General features: G+C 32.2%; 1 protein-coding gene across 1 annotated transcript in view; it reads left to right on the plus strand.

The window, feature by feature from the left end:
* LOC111039014 (zinc finger protein 521-like) overlaps positions 1–18,446 on the plus strand; it is a 125,795-nt gene that overhangs the window by 93,245 nt on the left and 14,104 nt on the right. Inside the window, exon 4 of the mRNA XM_022322289.1 lies at positions 13,694–13,998. Within this exon, the coding sequence (XP_022177981.1) occupies positions 13,694–13,998 (305 nt within the window). The remainder of the gene's footprint in view (positions 1–13,693; positions 13,999–18,446) is intronic.

Genomic DNA, 18,446 nt, shown 5'->3' on the forward strand with positions numbered 1-18,446 from the left:
ATTATGTAAATATATTTTTAATTTACTGCGGAGCCATAGTATATATACCACCTAAGAGAATAGTGCGATACGGTTCGGTTTTTTCTCATCGCCATACTGTGAGCCTGCCCCCATTTTTCCATGAAGACTCTGTGTTTTCCGATGCGAAAAACACCGCACGCACGAACGACTGTGGAAAATGGAAATGTACAGAGTGGCGCGAAAACAATATAATATTATACCTATATATAAAAAAAAAAAAAAAAATTGCGAATTATATTCGGTGCGCGACGGCCAACGGTTGTTTGACGAACTACGCCACGCTGCACCACACTCGCACGTTTGGGAATTGGAAGTATGTTATTATTATTATGCAGACCTCCAACGCCTTGGTTCTAACATCTCAGTGTATATATATATAAAATATATACTGCAGAATGGATACCGCTATATGGTTATCTTTAAAGTATATACAGAATTGGCTGTGTGTATAGTATTATACGTATTATATTATATATTATATACATAATTATTATCGGAACGCAACAAATTAATTTACCACACAGAACAGTAATGCGCGATTCGGTGTCGGTCCACGATGATGCGAACGTCGTCATCATCATCGTAGGTACCTATATTATTATTGTTTATATTGACGATACACCGTGTTATTATTATACTGGCTTTATATACATATAAAAGGTATTATATTATTTGTGGATGTGTCTGCGCGTGTAACGGAATGTATACATTTTTTTGTACTGCGGTGAAATGCAGATGATGAGCTGATTGGGATCGCCGTGAACCTGTGAATAGTCATAACTTCACAAGAGAAAAAAAACAGCAATATTCACCGAAACTGTGTACGAAAAAACCACCGAAAAAGCTGAACAATCATAATATTATTCTGAATAGTTATTAGAAATGTAATATAGAATCTATCTGCTACAGTACATAATATACGGATACCAATAATAAAATCCGTTACAGTCAACGTTTTCCATCCGTTGATATCGCATTATATATATGTCTATAATGTCATTAAAACACATTTTGTCGTCTATAGTCTTTAGTTGTCGTCGTCGTAGTTTTTATTATTATTACTATTTTTTTTATTAAATAATTTTTACGATGTAGAACGCGTTTTTTTACTTTACGTCAATGGAAAAACAATATTGTGAATTAACGTCGTCGGACGAGTATTTTGATTTAATACGCGCGTCACGTCTGTGCAGCGAGTAGTGAGTATATTATACTGGTTAGTATTGTACTTACCCGGTCGTAATAAAAATGCAGAAAAAAATTACCCTTCGACCCTGAAGGCGATTATCAAAGATAATAATAGATGTATACCTACATATATATAATTTGATTCCGCGTATTAAATCAGCCTTGTGGAGATCTATTATATAATATAAAGCGAAATCAAATTTGTCTTAAACACGATCCTGGTGTACTTATGGTGTAGACATTTGTAAATATATAATAATATGTAACTAAACGTTAAAATTCGTATTATTTAGTATTTTACAGAGTAAAAATAGAAATAAATTTAAACAATATTTACGCGTGTATTCGTTTACCCATTGTCCCATTGCTTATTGCCCTTAAATTGTCCTTGACCTTTGGTCCTTTTTTCGGTAGCATCTCTTTAGAAACTATCTCAAAATAATCACCTAAAATGAAACTTCAACTTAACACACATATTTTGGACAGTATAATTTATTACAACCGCGCATACCACGCGATAAATTGAAATGTTGATTATCTATGTATTCTATACAACTCTACTTGTTTTTTCAATTGGATTCGGTGTACAGATCCGACACACACTTTATCGCACAGGGATTGAAAGAGAAGACATATTATACTATAATGCGTATTATTATACAGTTTAGGTAGTAGGTACTTTGTGGGAGGTGAAATATTGTGACAATAGTAGTAGTGGACAATGGGCGCGCAGTATTCCCCAAAGTATACACACGTGGTATATAACGAATGTACTTTATACTCTTGTTATTATTATTTACTTATTTTTTTTTTTTGGCAATAATAGCTACCTACAACTTGCCTTTATATGCGCTGACGGACAGGCGGCGATTTTCACCCCAACACGGTTGTATATTGTAATAATTTATGGATCCGTTCGCAGGGACCCATCTCGTCAATGAACTCTGACCGATATCTTGTCAAAAAAAAAACCGCGAACACAACCCGGCAATGATGATAATACAACGCATATAATGTTAGACGCACATTATATATTTATTGTTGTATTATATTGTAAACCAATATATAGTCCATGCTGAGACACGTGTGTGTTGTTATTATATATATGTTTATGTATAATACGACCATATCTTACCGACCCTCGTCGTACCCTAAGACGTATATAGACTCATACACACACTTACGCACACACCCATGCACACGCACACACATACACGTTATACACGGAATGAGACGACAAAAAGGCAAAAAGGACAGTTTTTATGGCATGACGAGTATTTCGCGGTACAGCCATTACTATTATAATATATATATAGCAGAGACGATGATATGTGTGGTATTTCGCTGCAGTAGGTAAACGCGATTTTTCTCAAAGGCCTTGACGCTCGTGTCGCGTACATACTATTATGTATAAGGTAAACGAATATCGCATTCGTCTTTGGGTTGCGGAAGAACATATACGACGACTTGCACACGTAATATTATTATTACTTATTTATTATGTTTGTATACTTTTATATAGATATATATTTTCATGCGAATAATAGATTTTCACGGAGCATTCCGCGCGCGCCTCGACAAAGCACGTATGTCGCATATATTACATAGGTATTTATATATATTATATGTGACACTTTAACACTTTTATATCATACCGCCAGGTGTCTTGCGATCGGGTATATTATAAGGACATATTGTACCCGACACTATCCGGTAACTGGTAAGCCTTATTTACCTGTGCACACACTTGCTATACACGTGTGTAATAGGAACTATATGTGTGCAGGCGAAAAGTTCCGCAACGACCGTGAACCTGATTAGGATGTATACTAGTATATAATATAAGAATTGGATACAATTATTTTATACATTATAACCGCGCGTGCCGTATACAGTCGTAGTGACGGACAAATATGACTAGAATGTAATTCAATAACGACAATATTAATTGGTATAATAATTGTTATATTGTCATTATAATACTTATATAGAGGGTCTGGAAAACCGTGGTCGTCGAGAGTGGGGAGGCAGGAGGTGGGCGAACGGGGAGGAGGAGGTATAATAGACCACTACAACATACTATTATACAAAACTACGTACCTATGATACGTTACTCTTTACGCCTCTACCCGGATGCTGCTGTTGCTGATGCTGCAATAGCGTGAGGCTTAGCCAATAATAATAATAATAATAATAATAATAATAATAATATGGAAGAGGAATAATGAATAATAATAATAATATAATATTGCAAATATTCTGTCCGTTCGTACCCTTGGCCGTCCGAGGCGGCGGGCGTATCGGTCCGAACTCGCACATGACACAATATTATTTATGTATATATAGAATAATATATAATAACATTTATATATATATCATATACCAGGTACCTGTGCAGGCGGGCGAGGCGGCGCGCGAGCGTACAACCGAACCGGTCCGCCGTACGAGTCGTGTGCACGGCGGCGGTGGGGGCGACACGCCCCGCCCGGGCCGCTGGGTGACCGTCCAATCGGCTGGACCGGGGGCCCGACCAGCATCCAATCCTCCGGTCCACCTCGACCGGTGCGCGCACACCACGAGATCCACAGCGGACGACGACCGCGACGACCGATGTTTAAACATCACACGGCATTTACCGTCACTCGTAAGGTCCGTCCGTCCGTCCGTCTCTCCCTCTATCTCGACCGCCGCCGCCGCCGCCGAGGGTGCCGCCGCGTCGTACGCGCGTCTCTCGCGGAGACGTCGCTCGCTCACACACCGCCGCCGACAGCGAGTCTGCGTGGTGTACCTACATGCGTCTCTCCTTGTGCGCGCCCACCCCGACGTGCGTTTTATAACGTCGAATGTTTTTTTTTTTTTTTTATTTTACCGCGACCGCCCGTCTGTGAACACACGTTACAATAATAGGAATAGTATTTATAATAATATATTGTTTTATGTATTATTACATTATTATATAAGTTTCGATACGGATTTTTCGCGTGCACCAGTGTGATGCTGTTCAAAGGTAACAGTAGTCGCCTACAGTTGCTCATCGAAAAGATACAGTCCAACAACAAGGACAACAACGACGAACAAGACATAGAAGGTATATTATATAATATTATATTGCTCTAACCGCGATATTACAAGACGCGCTAATAAAACAAACGACGATGTTGTAGGCTTATAGGTTTTCTGCGATTTTTATTCGTTTTTATTTTTTATGTGTTCTATCATTTGCGCTTTTGTTATGTGAGGTATATTATCTAAGGGTAACGATTAGCTAACGATCGAACAAAGGTTCTCGTGATTCATAAATTTAATAAATTATATTAACGTTTATATTTAAATATAGGTACCTCCCGGCTACCTTGCGTGTATGTATGAAACATTTTTCGAGTATCTAATGTGCACTTTGTACAAATAAACGTACATGATGTATTTCATTATCAACACCTGTTGCTCCAAATCGTATGCTTGGATGGGGGCTTTTGTTTGTAAACATTATAGCCTATAGGAACGTTAAATCAGTTTTTTTCTTAATGACAAATACTGGGTCTGGGGTAGTTTTTTCTCGGGACATAGTAAACTTTTACCTTTTAAGTATTAAAAAGTACAAACATCGATAACCGATGACAAAATTATTATACATAGACGGGCGGTGGCTAACGGTTATTATATAGAGTTAAATATAAATGTAGTATACTACTTAAGTAGTAGTAAATTAGTAAATTATACTGCTTATTAAAAATAGTTACGTAAATTCAATTTTAATAATTTTAATTGTAACTATATATAGTATAATTGTTAGGGTTTGATTCAATAAGGGTTTTAGAGCGGGAAATAAATGTATAACTACGGTTTACGGTAAAACACCATTTGGGAAACTATGACGTGCATTAAAAAAAACTTAAATATCTAGTTGAATCAGAAGTTTTAAACTTTATAGGTCGGGTTAGTACTTCTTTCTATATATATCTAGCTCATAAGTAATAATCATATAAGTACCTATATGTGGCAGGGATATGCACTCAATTGCAGCGTAGAAATCAGTTTGGCAGCAAAAGGGTTAATAATTGATACTAATATTACTTATTGATACCTTATATATAAGTAAATTTGATATGAAAATGAAAAATTATGAAGATGGTCTAGAATCCATACATACTTAATTGACATTTGTATTCATTTATAAAAACTTTAAATTTTATACCAATCATTCAATCATTGTAATGTTAAAAAATTAACTTCATAATGATGTAAAATATTTAAAGGATCATATTATAATATTTTGTTAAAAAAACAGATTGACCAAGCTTAATTTTTTAAATCAGGTGCCAAAATATATGCTGATATTCTTGTCGCTCCACAATTAGAAATATTTTCACGTTTTTTGTACAATTTTTACTTAAGCTATATTTTTATATTTATATTTTCTCTTAACCATTAAAAATAAATTGAGTATAGATAGTTCGAATTAACCCCTTTTTTTAGCTTGTCCAAACATTTATTGAACACGTTTGAAGAAGGGAATTTAAAATAAAAAGGTGTTCATTCGATTTATGCTCAATCAATGGGTGCACATGAGTAGAGTCCCCTAAAAAAGATATACACTCGAAATGAGTCCCGAAAATACAGGTCGCAATTCGTGTATTTCAATCAGGGGTTCTTAAATAAATTACAATTATAAATACAATCTTAAGTCAATCAACGTGTTTATCAAATGTAATAAAAAGTAAATAAATGAAACACTTATATCTAATCAAAATCAATAAAGTCCACCATAAAATAAAATAAATAATAATAATGATAATGATATCAATCAAAATGTTAGTCAAAAATTAGGCTTATACTTTTAAGATAATCTTTTTACAAAATCTAACATTGTAATTTTATTCACATTTACAGAATATACAGTACAGGTAGAATAGAGGTCGTGTTTTTATTGTCCATGATGAACGAACTTGCTTATTATTGCTTATCAGCCAGGAATTGGTGACAAATCACCATCCATTATTTTAATTTCTAATATTAGGCACGTAATATAATAAATCGAAACATAATATTAGAGTCCAGGCTCCTTTATAATTAATACACCACCGAGAACACCTAAAAACGAAATAAAATTTCTACTACCTAACCAATATAGTAGGACGCAATTCATGAACAACCTTTTTACGGGACGCAACTAAGGTGCCTCGCAATCAATATTCTTGTTTTACTTCTATGCAATGGTCCTTAAGGAGTTATTATTTACCTGTACCTACTTGTAAGACTTTAAGACTCAAAAGAACAATAATATATTTTGATTTTAAACAATTATTTGACCCTATTATCACTCTAATATGTTTAAAAAACCCTAACCTATCATTTTTTTAAATCTAAATTAATTAATTTCAGTCTATAAATGTCTTATGAGATATAGCCGATCTATTGATAGTATTCAATTGTTTTTCTTCTTGTAATAATTGTCTATGAATCTTTATAGTTTATTCTACACTTTTAAGTACACTGTTATTTAATTTCCCAATATCCATGATTTATAAAGTCTGTGTAGCGTTATCAACAAATGTTTGTGGTGTGTATAAAATATAATACAACTATTTATGTAATATTTGAATGATTAAGTACAATATGTAAAGGTCGATTGGTAGATATGTATGTCATAGGCATCTATCTCAGTGCCCATCTCATATGAAATTAAAAATATTTAGCAGGTACACTATCTAAAATATTTTTAAAATTTTGTTACGTTATAATAATGATCAACTATCGAGACAAAAGTAATATTAATTTAATGTATGTTATTTTATTATGTCTCAGTCTTAAAAATTAAGTTATAGGAATTCATTAAAATAAAAATTATGGAATATAAGTATTTAGGTACCTATTGCTTTCAGCTTTCAGGTGTTAATAATCAAAATCATAATACATCATTATTATTTAAACTATTATTATTAAAATATTATATTTTGGCTTGCTAAAAAAATAATAAATTAATAAAAACGAGGAGATGTGATTTCAATATGATATTAATATTTGAGACATTAAGTTAGATTTTTATATTTATACTTTTCAACTTTTTACTAGTTCTAAAATTCACAAACTGTACTCAGAAAAAAATTATGACATTTAAATATTTAATAAAAAAAGGAACAAATAATAACAATAAAAAGTTGCTTACATTTTAATCCTATTACCCACTTGATACATGTTTATACTATATCTATATGACTATATATGTGTCCTGTTTATGATTTTGAAATGGCCTGTAACCATTTTGGTTAGCATCGACAATTAAAAAACTGAATTGATGTGCCTGGTGGGAATACTAATTTTTTATACTTCATAAATCTATTAATCCAAATCTAATGATTTTTTTCCTGACAGTTTAAAATACATTAAAACAATATTATGACAGACATTTAATGGAGATGTAAAAAGTTAGCACGCCGGGTGTTTCATACGATGCTATGCCAAAAATAATGTCTTAAATATGTTTTAAACTTTTGGAATTTACTACAGTCATCAATATTTAGTTTTGTTTTTGTCATAAATGTTTAAACCGTTTTATGAACATCTAGGTACTGATTAATATTACGATTTTATGAACAAAATATTATAACACGATTTATGTAGAGGACAATTATAAGTAATAAATCAATGAAAAATTCATTGGTAAAATTATAAAACCATAAAACTTAAATATTATCAATATTTAAAAGCTTGTAGGTATTAATATTATGCAAATGCGTTAATGTTTCACTATGATGGTATGCCATTCAATTATTAATAATTATTATAAATATCCAAAATACACACAATATTTAAAGTTACTATAATATTTTTAAATCTAATATTTTAAAGATTTGGACAAATTTTTTCCTATTTTTGAATTACAGGTAACTAACTAGAATGGCATTTAATGAACTTAAATAATAAAGTATAAATTGAAAACATATTGCCAGACATATTCCGAACAAAAGTCTATCCTAAAATTTCATCCTTTTCAAAAATTCATATATTATAATTTAAATATAATTTACAATTACTATTCAATTATACGTTGATAATTAGTGTTCAAAATATATTACTTAATATTATAATATCGGCTCCTTAATCAAAGACCAATGGGTGTTATTTAGTGTTACCTAACTATTGTAAAATTTAAATATTTATCTTTAATATTAAAATAATCATTGACACAGGTCAAATATTCATCGACAAAAATATTTGTAGTTTGATAACGGGGTTAAAATATTATTTGTTTTCTCTTGCAGAACTAACCTGTAACAATAATTGAATGCTATATTGTAATATTAAGTATACAAAATAAATGATGCTAATACTACTTCACTTGTTATGCATAATAGTATGAATAGTATGATATACTCGTATATATAATATATATAAACTAACTATCAGCCACTAGAGCCCAACATTAGTAAAATAAATAAACAATAAATAATTTCAATATTAATATAACAAATCAAAGTTAATAATAATCGGACTTCAGTTAAACTATTATACAGAATAATTACAGTGTTTTGTATAAGAAATAAACAGGGATATAATATTGTACAATTATTATAGACTAATTTTTGGATATCTACTTATTATTCGGTTACCTTTTTCCCATTCATTAATATTTTTATCAAGGTATAAAATATGTTAATATTATTATTGTACATCATTCGTTAAGTAGATGGTTATACATTTATACACAAAAAAAAGTTCCTGTTAAGTGTAAAGTTATTTTTTCATCACCGTACAATTAGTCTTAATAGTTCCATGAATGTAACATTTTATAATTTATTAATTTCATCAATTGTTTAATATTTTTTCTAAACAGTAATTGTAGTAGTAGATAGTATAGTTTATCTATATATTAAAATATTTTGGAATTTAATTTATTACAAATTCAAATTCAAATTTTCATATTATATTATGATCATTGTTATTGTTATTTGTATAATATTTTACCTATGTAGGGCTATGTATAATTAATGCTATGTCCTTAATCTAAATATTAATCTAAACAGTACCTATGTAGTAATAATATCATAAATTATATTAATTCTGAAGAGTACAAATGTAGCTCGTAATATTTATCAGTTGTAAGATAAATTGTATCTATGTTGAAAAAATGTCACGATCAAGTAGTTATGGGATCATTTTTCAATAATAATACGACTTACACCCTTAAGTCTATATTTTGTTAACAGGTGCTATAATATAATCAAAATACAATTTGTCGTCCTAAAAAAAATATTTTCTGAGATACGAACAGTAAGTAGTAAGTATACGAAATTTAGTTCAAAGCGTGTTTGATAAGGTGCGCACAGTGAAGTGGTTGAAGGTACTGTAAATATAATGTCCAATCTTAAGTTATAGCTATTATTTGTTAATAAACTTTTGCTAATGCTAAACGATATTATCTTAATACTTATTGTGCTTATCATCCAAGTATCCAGCTCTTTTTATCTAGATCTGGAGTTACCTATCGGGTAAAAAAAGTCGTATTTTTATGTACTCTAAAATAAAAAAAACGGTGGCTGGCATAGTCTACCCAACACGGGACGCGTTATACTAAATGACTTTTCTATCCCCAAGGTCTCAAAAGCTAATGCTTACACGAACTTTACTCTGAAACATATCCTTACTCTTCTACACCCACCTATCGTGGAGCTATAATCTAGTCAACCAATTTCGTTCCTATAATGGTCTACTGTCCCCTTATTGCGGCACACGTTGAGAAACACCTTAGGGCCAATAACAACGATCTCCACCAACCCTTGGCGTACTGTCATCCTTCAGCCCGGTCGATTCTGTAATAAAATTAAATCGCCAACGTCATATACAACGAGCATAATTCAATTTAAGCAGACTTTTATTAGAGCGAATTCGGGTGTCGTGAGTACAATGTCAATAATTATTAATAATCGAGTCGCGTCTCATCATAACTACGCGAGTTACAATCATCAAGTGTCAGGCACTCGGGTGGCATGCAAAATCATTACCGTCGTTATTCTCATTATATACGAACTAGCTGGTGGCGGCTTGTTATAATAATTTATTGATGCGAACTACACTAAGAACTGAAAAATAACAACAAAATAGAACTGTACAGTCGTCCTGTTTATAAATTTTTTAGACGACGTTTAAGTCTTTACATTTTCAGAAACGTTAACATTTTTGGGTCATTTTCCTACTTTTCATCTAATTCAAGCACTGCGACTCGTATGGGAAGATAAGTATTTATGCAATTTTCAATGTTATACATTTTATAGACATGATAAAATGCGTTCTTATTATATTTTAATATATTATATTATTATAAATAATAATGATCCGTTGGACGTTGGACTTGTATGCAATTGTGCAATGAAAGATGATTGAGGAGACGTCGTGTTTATATATATATATTATATGCTCGGAGCGCTGGAGGGAAGGGTGAAAAACGGTCGGAGGGATATTATTCGTTTTGAAACGGAATATTATTTCTGTTTTACAAATAGCGTCCGGTCATTAAACGCGATTAATAATCTACGGAACTACGGTGATTATATTAAAGAGACTAAAACGCGATGCGACGGCTGCTAGATTATTACAGTAATAGTAATAACGAATTCTATAACTGCAGTACACATTATAATATTATAATGTACCAGATACCTATATATAGGTATATAATAAACTTAATTTATATATATAAATATTATATGCATTACATGTAATATAATTTTATATACTCGAATTATGACGTACGTACGCGGTATACCTACGATTTTCCTACGAAACTCACGCACGACGAACGCGGAAAACGTCGACGACGACTACAGGACCGAGTAGGCGTGTGTGAGGCACGCGTAGGCAACGGCGGACCATGTACCACACACGGCCGCCGCGTTGTGCGGATGCGGCGACCCGTCTCGCGTAACGATCAAAATAATAATAATAATTGACGCCTACTGCACCACGCAGAGATGCAGTGGTGGCGTTGCTGCCGTCGGTGAGTTTGTCGCCGGCCAGACAGTAACGATAATAATATCGCACGCTCCATTTTCGCGCCGTTACGCAGTTATAAATCGTTTGTAGATATTTAATAATGACTTAACACTTGGGATTATCGCATAAAATAGGTAGGTACCTCAATACGGTTAATATAGTATATATATACTTATGCTCAGACATATAATATTATTACGACGTGACGCTAAGGTGGAATGATAATATATATATGAATATATATGTATTAAATAATTGTTATAGTCCCGCGCAGTCATCTCCATCGTGCTTATATTGTATATTTTGCATTTATATATATAACTACGGCTCTCGAATTCGTAGTTAAGTACGTGTTTTTTTTTTTGAGAATCCAATCGTTATTGATACCTATTACAGCAGCTGTTATTTTCTAAGGGGTCGCAAAGCGTAATGTGTTAAGGGTTGCATATGTTTTGTTTTAAGCACGTGTTTTTAACGATTAAAACAGACTGTTAAACCGACGTTTAAAAACAGTGCCGATAGCAGTTTTCATACAATTCTTAAAATTATTGATCGCCATAATATACTGTCATATTTTATTTTGGTTTCAATATTGATATCGTTTTTCTTCTGGTGTGCGTGATCTGCAGATAACAGGTACCTATATTGTCTTTTGTTGTAATAACTTACTATAAGGTTTTATTATTATAGTTGAGCGATAAACTGAAAACTGTACATAGGTAGCATAAAATATTAAAACCGATTGGTCTGAATAATAATAATTTATCGTGCAATCTTTATTAAATTAAATCTCATAAAATTCAGTTTTTAATATCAACGTCTGAAATAATATTTTACCTGCAGTTATACTGAAGGAGGACATAGGTGGTAGGTACGCCATTTCGAATAATGTTTGATTATAGAGAAAGTTAACAATAAAACACTAGCCAAATGCATTAAATGCTCAGTTGAAATAGTCCGTCTAGCCAGGATGATCTTTCGTATAAATAAAAATAAATGTCATGGAAATAGCCATCATAACTCATAATATTCCTCACAATATTCTTTTTGACGAATCTAAAACGCTTACCTATCCTTTGCCTAGAGGGTAATGTCATATACTTTATTTATATTTATCATTATTAATAATATGTAAAGTAAATCTTTAATAAATTATTAGGTAGCATTAAAAAAAAGTATATATTATATTTGTAGGCACATTAGTTGTAAACCACGTAGAAACAATTTCTTGTTTATATTATATACTTTAGTGATTATAAGAAATTATATTTCATAATTAATTTATAATTATTTTACTAAAATAAAAATATTAAGTTCTTTGGATTTAACATAAGAATATTATTGGTTCATTGTGTTGGGGAATAGCAATACAATTGAAAATTGTTATTTATCGCTGATGAATAACAATAATATTAATATGATGTGTTTCGGTCGAAACTCATTACACTGTGGTGGGTAGGTACTCGTGAATGTCTCATTAAATAATTGCAATAGTATGAGTTATGACTTTATGAGTTATGACTTACTATTTGTCAAACGGACGGTATTTTGTTGGTTTACTGATGTATTACTAGTATATATACTAGTCGTAATCTTTAAACACTATATGATGGATATGTGATGAATTGATAATCACTTCTACAGTTCTACTGTCACTCTATATCGTGACGATGATTTCGATAGTGTGTAATAGATCACGTACTTACCAATTATTTTTCGTATTTTTCAATCATCTTTAAATATTTAATACATATAATTCATATTCCCATGCAGCGAGACGATACAGCTTATCATCGATGAAACGACGTTGTTGTAACAACAATAATATAATATCATGATCCTCGAACGGTTCGCACATGGTACATACAGTAACAGTATACACATATAATAGAAGCTGTATACACTGGCCACTTGGGAGTCGAGACTATATCGCGTTAGTGTAATCATATTATTATTACGTCGCCATATCGTACTCTACTTGTTTAGTACTCAATATATGGTATATAATTTGTGTGCCCGATAACCTGAACACATATTATACTGTCTTAATAATATACAGGATATGTCTCGTCATGTTCATACTTAGTTTTCTGCCTGAACTTTCATACACCTACTTGTTTGTTTGAATACATAATGGAAACAAGTGATTAAACTTTAAGAATATAAATATAAATTGACCGTCTTTGCGGTTATCTGAGGCTAAAAGAAACACGAAGACACTAATCGTAATTTTCTCATTTTGTGTAAACGGGTCGAATGCAGTACGAGGCATTTTATACATGCCTAGCTGGTTGTGACGCGCGACACGATCGTGTGTTCGTGTACATATAATTATTACGTTACGCGGGATCGTTTCGTCGTTTTCGTAGTTTAATCGATATACTTATCCATATAGTACTAAACCCAAAATTAAATACTCGATAATCCAAAGCTATAATAATGACAATTTTACATTGTACAATTTACTATACTGTTTCGTCACGGTTTTCCACAGAAGCACTGAGTGGCGCGGGCGAGGCGAGCACCGAAGAGGCAGCTTCGTCGTGGAGCTCGGCCGTGTCAGAGGACCACACGTCGCCGGACAGCTGCGCCACGAGCAACAGCCGGCCCGGTTCGACCGTCGACCACCGACGCGATCGCCACAGCCGTCCGCCGTCGTACGCCACGGCCGGCGCCGCTGCCGCCGCCGCCGTCGCCGCTGTTACGGCCTCAGCGAACTCCACCGATGCCAACCCGTATGCATGCCAATACTGCGACAAGACGTTTCCCCGGGGAAGCTATCTGAAAAAACACGAACAGGTGGGTTTCGTTTTGGCTATTATTTAGTTTTTTTTGTCTTATACCTACACTTACCTAGTTACCTATACCTAACTCTAAGCCGTAGCAATAATAATTATAACCTTTAAAGACTGTAGAGTATACGTGTCAGAATGTGTCAGACTCTTAAGACAAAATACAGCTTTGAAAAACTATAGATTAATTAGTTCAGAGTAGTAAATAAATTAAACATTTATAAAATAAATTAAATATATTATTACCAGCTATTACAAAATAAAATAATTCAATATGTTGTAAATAATAATGAAAAAAAGATTCTCAGTGAACTCGGATGGAAAATCTACCAGGAAACATTTCAATATTTTTCAAAATCCCATGGTACCAAAAATACAATTCTATTATGTTGCCATTTTAAAGAATTTCTGAGTTTCAGTCAGTTGTGTTATGGCCTTATGGGTTGTTTTTTTTTTTGCATACATCCAGTTTGCAATCAGAAACCATTTAATGATGAAGAAATCGGATAACTTCTTCTTCCTAGAGTAATTACAGAAAAATTTAAAAAACAAACCGTATATTAAAACTAATAAACACATTCTTCGCAATCGCTAATTTGATAAATCGTCGAAGTTGAGGTATACATGACATAACAATATGTAATGAATAAATGAATAAATAAATAAACAATTTATATTATATATTTATATATAATATGTCAGATTACTTAGGCTTTACTTTATTAATTTATAACGGTAGTCGGTGGACACTTCTGTTTAAAAAATATTTTCCTCACGTTTTTTTCAAAACATTATTTTATGTTATAAGATTATAAGCATTGAATCTCCACGGATATTTTTAACCTGCAGATTCCTGATTCATATAGGTAAACCTGATATATTTAGATTACTATCGTATAATTTTACATAATAAATATTATACTGGTAGGGTGCTGTCGGCCAGCTTGACGAAATTTATCGTTTTATTCAGACGTGGTGGGAGAAAACCACTCATCGAGGGGTCGGTGCAGCGTGTGCTGTAAACACGTATATTATTATACATTATATAATGACGATATAATATTATTGCATTACAATGCACTCGGTGCGTGTAATTTAGTATGCAGCTGGGGTGTTATTCAAATAATATTGTTTACCTATGTATGAAAGTAGGTTTACCCACGATGAGATTTTTGTTTGGTTTTATTTAATTCTCTTAATCTCTTAATATTTCATATAAGTGAGTACAATCACAACAATAAACGACCTTTTTTTTTGTGAACAGAAGAGTTTTGTTTTTATTTTGCTTTTACACTTGTGTTTTCACATCATTTTATTATTATTATTATTATTATCATTCAAATCTATACTACATTACTCACAAATATAGTAAATTAAAATTTCTTAACTCACAGAATTCTTGCTCTATAATATATAGTATATACAGGGATGCAGGTGACCTGGGAGTGCCCACACATTTTACTAATAAAGGTGACTTCAGCGGGAAAAGCGCATGCCAAAGATGCAAAATAATATGTGAACAATTCAGAAATTCCAATGGATTTAAAATCATATCTCTATTAAACAGATGAACCCATAACAGTGAACCCCCACTTGAGGGTGGCACTTATTTCATATAATACCTATGGCAATCACCGTCATTGCTGTATTTTTTTCGTTGTCAAAAATAAATTAATATGATCTGACAATACAATTATTGCAAATGAACGCCATGTTGCACAGTGGTGTTGATTTAATACCGAGTTCAATGTAAAAAAAGTAATTTTTACGATAAATTATTATTTCTCAAAATAAGTACCGTAATTAATTTAAGATACAACGTGGCAAATGGACAAAATAACAGGGACACTCCCTCTGATGTGTAGTATGTGTACCTCGACACGTCTTAATTAAGTGAGTCACAGTCATATTAGTTTATAATATTTGTTACAAGTTGATAATCAAGTTGAAGATTGAAGTTTCAAAATGCAGTCTTAACACTAAATAATGATAGATACACCATACACATAAATAAGAAACATCATTATAAAATCAACACATTCATCGCTCCGCTCTGAATCTTTGAATATTATATTATTGTATTTATGTAATTTACCCGAATATCAATTCACGAACAACTTACTCCCTCGATTCAATAATATTATATTTTGTATAAACCATATGATATTATTATAATTTCTTACACTTATGTATTGTATACATATTATATATTAATATGAAGAGTTGCATCGTCTGCCGGATTAGCAACATAATGCAGGGGGGTAATCAATGAGCACCTTGTGCCTTGCAGGCTGATATATTGCTTACGTGGATTTATTATAGGCATCACAATAATAACAATATAATATCATAGGTAGTCCTTGTTGAGTGTAGACTAGCGAAGTGCAACAATATAATTATTCAACATAATATTATGTAGCAATGTCAACGGTGTCACTATAGGTATAACACAATTACCTACTTTAAGTATGTATAGATAATAAGTTATACATATAACTTAATAAAGTTAACTAACATATTACAAACTACTCGCGATGCAAACACAAAATGGCGTGGTGATTACAAGTTATGTATAATACGTACGTATTATTATCATACCGTACATTACTAAATACTGAATACTAGAAGAAGAAGAAGGCAAACGGCCAATATATATAGCAGATCGAGGCCTGAGATCGGCCCCGGCCTCGTCCAATAAGGTGTGAAGGCGCTCAACTCTCCCGAAGATGTCCGCGGTACCTATATACATCGTAGTATTATTATTATTAGGTACGCGTAATAACATAATATTATTAAATATCATGTATAGGCATATACTGCACACGCCAAGTCGTCGTATTATATTAATATTATTGTTTTCACCGTGTGTGTATTTATTATTATTATTATTATTATTATTCGCGTTTAACACTCGGCTATGCGTGTGACCTAAAACATCAAGTGCAGTGTGTGTGTATGTGTATGTCGTATGCGTCGAACGCCCGACCTCCGTACGACGGTGCGGTCGCATGTGCTTCGAAAAATCGCCTATATTATTATTATTATGTTTACCACCGTCTGTGCAGCATCTGCTACGCGATCACCATTGGGATCCCCTAGTGGCGCATCGGTTAGGAGTAGATTTCTATTTTTTTCCGACTCTGTCGGTTCACACGTTATCATTCGTATTAATATTATATACGTACATAAATTACTATAGCTGCAACTGCGATAATCGTGTGCACACAACAACAACCAAAAAAAATATATATAAAAAAATGCTCGACCGATTTATGTACACATATATTATATATTAAAAAAAAGTTGTGTTTCGTTGTATATGATATGCATGTGTGTGTGTGTGTGTGTGTGTGTGTGTGTGTGAGTGTGAGTGTATGTATGTGTATAGTTATGTATCTTACATCACAGTGTAAAGATTTCTCAAGACCACGCGGGGACCACGCGATATAAAAAAAACGCGTTCATGATACTGTGAATTACAAGCGATTTACGTTTTAAGACCTAATTGCGTTTTAGGGGAATTAACCTCATACACTATACAATATTAAAAACAATTTATTATACCTACTACACGCTGTCTGAAAAATATTCCTTTCTAAGACAGCAAGTATAGGTATTTTATATTGTATTTAAATATTATATTCACACACATGTTCTACATTTTCAAATAAATTCATTAAGTCTAAAAAGTTTCGTTTAGAATACCGCTAGTAAACCAAAGCTAAAATTCGCAACTCAACCAGTAACCCATAATTAATATTATAATTATAATTGTATTAAATTTAAAATGTTAACGACATTTTTGATAATACCATTATAGCCATGACTGGTTAAAATACGAAATTAAAATATTGATCGATTAAGAAAATAAAAAATTTTTCTAAGGCTGAATAATTGTGGTCAGATATCAGGATAAAAAACGTAGATGGGTATTTCGACATCGATAAACTAGTCTTTGAGTATTTAATATTAATACACAACTCGTCTTCTACCGAATGCAACTAAATCTGACACCGTGTTTGTTGATAAGTAAGATTAGGCTCTGGGAAGTCACTTAAACCCGTTTGAAATAAAAGAAAAATATTAAATTCTTTTGACGTAATTTATTTAATAAGCTACTGTTCCCTTCAGGAGTTGCACGCTCACCTCTACAACACATAGTTACGATTACTTGTGACATACCCATTATTTGTTTACTTTCTCTATTCAATACAGAATTTAAAAATCAATGTTTATAAAAAATCCTAAAAGTGTCGAAGCATACAACACTGTTGAGGTGCACCAAAGTTATTGACACTAAAACATCATTATTGTTACCAGATTTCTAGTAAAGTCACTACCCAGCTCATTAAGACACAATTCGTACAATACTGTTTCATTTTAAAACGATAATAATATTATTTCATAAATATTTAAATAAATAAATTATGTTTTTCATACATTTGAAAATCATAT

This window comes from Myzus persicae, unplaced genomic scaffold, assembly GCF_001856785.1.
Source record: "Myzus persicae strain clone G006 unplaced genomic scaffold, MPER_G0061.0, whole genome shotgun sequence".
Taxonomy (NCBI): Eukaryota; Metazoa; Arthropoda; class Insecta; order Hemiptera; family Aphididae; genus Myzus; species Myzus persicae.